General features: G+C 37.4%; 1 protein-coding gene across 1 annotated transcript; it reads right to left on the bottom strand.

Annotated features, from left to right (window-relative positions):
* Positions 1-205: 205 nt before the first annotated feature.
* LOC124358715 (prisilkin-39-like) lies at positions 206-4907 on the bottom strand. The gene is made up of 2 exons (XM_046811012.1): positions 4814-4907; positions 206-1726 (listed from the first exon to the last, which is right to left on the bottom strand). Exons 1-2 carry the CDS (start codon positions 4883-4885, stop codon positions 617-619), a joined length of 1182 nt encoding a protein of 393 aa, XP_046666968.1. The 5' UTR covers positions 4886-4907; the 3' UTR covers positions 206-616.
* Positions 4908-5132: the final 225 nt, after the last annotated feature.

The following is a 5132-nucleotide window of genomic DNA, read 5'->3' as shown; positions in this document are numbered from 1 at the left end:
ATCGTCATACAATTCATAATAGACCGCTTCACAGTGTATATACATACGTATGTACGTGTTGAGATGTTTGAGTGAAATATTTTCAACTCTTTGGCAAACTGTTAACGAATGGTATCAGACTTTAACCTTATATTTATACATAGAAAAGCTTTTTGGTACAGCTATAACTAATGTGCTTAATTAGAATCTAAAATAACAACTCAAATTTCATTTTTTTACAAAACATAATTTATTTAACAGGACTCAAGTTATGATCACATGACAACAACTAATACTATAACTAAAGTTTTCAACAAAAACGATAAATAGAGTTAACTAATATACAACAAAAATCCTATTCAAGTGAAATGAGAGATAACTATGACTTAGATTGTGATGTAGAAATGATGATGAATTAGTATAGAAGAGCATGTAATGTGTCAAAAAGAGGAAGTGTTTTTGATGGTGATGATAATAGGGCATGTACTGAAGGATGAAAGTTGAAAAATGAAAATTTATGATTGTGAAGATGATGATGATGATGATGATGATGATGATAATGTTAATGACGACGCAAAACAAAGTTGTTCAAGCGAACGATTTGATGATAAAAGATGACAGATGATTTTGATGACACTTAATGTTTTCCGTAACCTGCCGCACTACTGTAGCTGATGGTATTGTAATGATTGGTAGAACCAGAGTAAGATTGTGAGGGAGGGCCGTAGGATGACGATGGAGTGCTGTAGGAAGAGGCTGCGTTGTAGGATGACGGGGCGCTGTAACCACTGTACCCACTGTAGCCAGAAGCACCACCAGAGTATCCATTGGAACCACCACCAGAGTATCCAGTGGAACCACCAGAGTATCCTGAATATCCGGAGCCTCCGCCAGAGTATCCAGTGCTTCCACTGGAGTACGACGAGGGAGTAAAGGAAGGCGTTCCATACGACGATGAAGGTGCGGAGTAATCAGAAGATGAGTAGCTAGGACTGGAATAGCTCCCAAGGCTGGTAGATCCTCCGGATACGTAGGATGGTGAAGAATAAGAGCTACTTGAGCCAGAGGAGTATGATGAAGGTGAAGAGTAAGATGAAGGTGAAGAGTAGGATGGAGAAGATGAGTAGGATGAAGGGGCGCTGTACGAGGGCTGGGCAGGATGAGAGGAAGATCCAGAGAGTCCAGAGTACGAAGGAGCTCCGTATGACCCAGAAAGTGAGGGCTGGAAAAGAGGGGCGACGTACGCGGTAGCAAGGTTTGGAACGGCTTTAACCGAGGCAGTAGCAGGGAGAGAGTATCCACCAAGGGAGAAACCGTGGTCTAACCCACCGAGACCGCCATAGAGGCTACCCAAGTCGTATCCGCCGTGACCGGAGAGCAACAGGCTCTGGCCCAAGCCGAGACCTCCCAATCCTCCATATCCTCCCAAGAGCGGATACTGTCCAAGACCTCCCAGAGAGTAACCTCCTAGCCCTCCCAAGGACTGGTATCCTCCAAATCCACCTGAATACCCTCCTAGAGAGCTGCCGCTCAGTGATGATCCGTGGGAGTATCCATTACTGCTCGCATAACCCCCTGAAGCTCCTCCGTACCCTGCGGTCGAACCACCGGAGTATCCTCCACCAGCCGCTGGAGGCCCGTAGCTCGTCGACACAGCTGTCCTCTTGTCCTTGGGCGACCCTGAGTCCTGACTGTGTGTTGATGCTGGTGGCTCTGCGAGCACCGTTCCTACCAGGCACACGAACAACTGGAACACAACGTAACATTGTATATTGTAATCATTGCAAACATACTTATATGAAAGTACAAATATGAAACATTACATTGGTAATAAAAGTAATATTTATAATAATATCATAATTATTACAACTAAGAACGAAACAATACAATACACGTTTGTACTCAGTAACGAGAAGCTCGTGTGAGGCATGTACGTGAATAGAAGTGAGGACAGGTCATATTATGTAAAGATCGTGCGGAAGAGGATCGTGAAGATCGTACAAAGACCTCGTCTCGACCTTGGGTTCTGTGGGTCAGTCACATTGGGCCAATGACTGTAGACTTCGTGACTTATCTGGCTTCGTTGTTCAGATGTCCTTGAACCACCTGGTCTTGCACTTTGTTTTATATTTTATTATTAACACAGTAAATCTTTGTATGAGCTTGATGCATCATTCCAAATCATGAAGCTCTTTGTTATGTTCTGTGTGACTTCATCAAAAGGTAAAATCTTTTGAATAAATAATGTTTAACAGAGATTCTTCTGTCTTACTGAGTCATCTGAGTGAGTTAAAAGTCAGCTGGTGAAATGGGTTTCCCCAAGAAATCCATTGTCCTGCGAGAAAACTGGCCGTGACCGAACCGTGTGTTTAACGGGGGCGTCCGACCGTACAGAGGAAAGTTTGAGATCACTGATCGGCGGAAATACTGCTGATACGTCGCGTCGGAGCAGCAACAAGAAATATCATCAATCTGTCTAATGGAAAACACACTTTATGTGATACAGGTTTTTTATCTTCTGTTTAATTGTTGGCACTTTATTTCATTCAGCCACTTTACTATTGTCTGTGTGTGCATTTATTTTGTTTTTACCATTATTCTTCGGTTTATTAAGACAATCAAACGTAAAGCAATCATCATCCTTTCCTTGCAGTTATCTTGTTGTATTATTGTCAGTTAATATTCATATAAAATATCACTCCTCTCTACTAACAAATTAGCTAAAGTGACTTAATTAGTTTAGTAAATAATCAACTAAAGTCTGAAAATTGAATTACATATATATACAATCTATATTTTGTCTTTAAAGTATGTTTAAATACTAGTATTTATGTGTACTGGACTGCTAAAGCGGCAGATAAGGACTGAATAAAATAACTTTTCAAGACGGACATTGTGTTCACACAAATTGCATCCATACGTTCATTACTAAAGGTTAATGTATCAGTGTAAAGGGATCACCCAACATCCCGGACCCTCCGGAATGCAATTTTTTTACATTGTATTCTGCAGATATTTTAATGTTAAAATTAAAATAGTTAATATGTGTACACCAAAAACATAATAACTAATTTTAAATAATAAAATTAAATATCACATCAAATAATTTTATTCTCATTTTATTAATTCTTCTTTACATTTGAACTACTTGTACAAAACCACTCAATTGGTGAGCTGGAATTATTCTTAAGCAGAAATGATCTTACACTTCACAAAAGTGTTTCTTCCATTGGCACAATTATGTTATAATAGTAGTTTGAAAACTAAGGATATAACGTGTAAGGAAATGACAAAAAATTAGTAATAACATTCCATCTGAAGAATACTTCAGATATACTTAATAAAGCGCTTCACACAGAAAAAATTAAGGGCCCATCATTGGTAACAATCCCCCGGTTTTGAAATCCGGTTGTGTCATTTGTAATGCTGTCACGTATATTTAGGCTACGGGTCCGACATAGTTTAATAATATTTCATTATCTTTAAAACAGAGAAAACTATTTTAATAATTTTGATGTTAATGTTTTTTATATAGATTCCAGCGATGTTACAAGGATTATTATAAGTTTAATGCATTAACATACAGAACACTACCATTCACTTTAAATCCAATTTACAATTAAAACCGCGAAAAATGGTTTATTGCTGTTTAACGATCAGTAGCAATAATTAATAGTCATAAAGAGTTTGATGGCGTTTAGTGTCTGAATTGTTTACTGTTTCAGTTTATGTGATTTAAATAATCAAAATAAAGTATTTGATCCTGTAGTAAAATGAAAATTGTTATTTCTAATTCTTTTAGTGTAGTCGCATACTCATGGGTAAGAACTATTTGTATAATTCAAGTCTAAGCGCTCAAGTAGTTACGATGATCTAATGATAAGTCAATCTCAGGCTAAGAAATCCTGTAAAAGAAGGAACAATAAGCTGTTTATGATAACTATTGTTAGTTTACTGCATAAATATTCGTATATTTGCGAATTTATTTGAGCTTATATATGGAATAAAAAATGCATTTCGTTATATTTAATAAATTAAAAAAAAAACACTCATTCACTATTCACTCAGCTTAGGCTTAGATTCCATAGCTTAGAAACCATATCTCCTCCGATCATTGTAAAACTGTTTGTTTGGGTTTTAAAATAAGGTTTAAGCAATCGCGTTATTGCTATATAATTAATGTAATGGTTCGCTTGTCTTAATAACATACGTGGTTTAAATTTTATTATATTGCATAGACTAGCAAGCACATGCTCCATTGGTGCCCCTATACCCACATGGTCTTATCTGGTATACTACAAGGAATGGTTGTAGAAGCGTTTTACTTTAACAATGGTACTGTCATTAGTGTATCCTATCCTTTATTGTATACACTTTTAAACATTTTAAATCCAACTAATAAAACCCTAAAAGCTACAAAGCTATAACACTCTTAGATTTTTAATTTTATCATAAATTATAATGTAAATGCTTTTGAAATTTGCTTTAAAAATTTAATAAATTAATATTAGCCTGGTTTCAAAATTAAGAAGATTCCACCACAAAGTATAAAAATTTAAATTGAAAAATGTGGTAACTAGAAAAACAAATTAGTACTTTTTAATATTTTAATTATTTTAATTAAGTTAGTTTTGGAACAAATCTAATTAAATCACTCGAAATCAAACCTAATCTCGACATTTCAGAAATAACTAATCCACTATTCCCGTAATCAACAGTAACTCTTTGAATTATTAGGTTCGAATAATTATTGGCAAATTTAATTATTTTACAAAATCAGTTTTTGCTTATTAAAATATTTCAATTGCTTGTGAAAGAGTGGTAAAATACTCACTATAATCCTCATGGCGATGCGATTGGGACGGTTGTGTGTGCTGGTGGAAGAGCTCTGCCGCCTATATACCATCTCCCTTCTCCGGCCGGTGAAATCGAGAGTGTTCTGCACTTCAACTTGATCTTGCAAGGTCGTGGTCGTGGTCACGGTAGTGGCGGCGGGCGGTCACTCCCCCCGCTGGACCTGGAGTTCGCCTGATCGCGAGCCGCTGTCCGTCGCTGCGACCGTCGTACCGAGGATGTGCTGCCCTTCCCTGCCCTGCACCTATTATCGCTAATTGGTCAGAGCTGCTAGTGCTGCACAGTACGCCTAATCGGTA

Source organism: Homalodisca vitripennis, chromosome 3 (genome assembly GCF_021130785.1).
Source record: "Homalodisca vitripennis isolate AUS2020 chromosome 3, UT_GWSS_2.1, whole genome shotgun sequence".
NCBI classification, from domain to species: Eukaryota; Metazoa; Arthropoda; class Insecta; order Hemiptera; family Cicadellidae; genus Homalodisca; species Homalodisca vitripennis.
The sequence above is the reverse complement of the archived record's forward strand: the minus strand, read 5'-3'. Positions and strand labels throughout refer to the sequence as shown.

Coding starts and splice junctions, on each gene's coding strand:
- LOC124358715 (XM_046811012.1), bottom strand. CDS start 4,885: ATGGTATATAGGCGGCAGAGCTCTTCCACCAGCACACACAACCGTCCC. Junction 1,727..4,813: donor GCATCGCCATGAGGATTATA/GTGAGTATTTTA, acceptor GTTGTGTTCCAG/TTGTTCGTGTGCCTGGTAGG.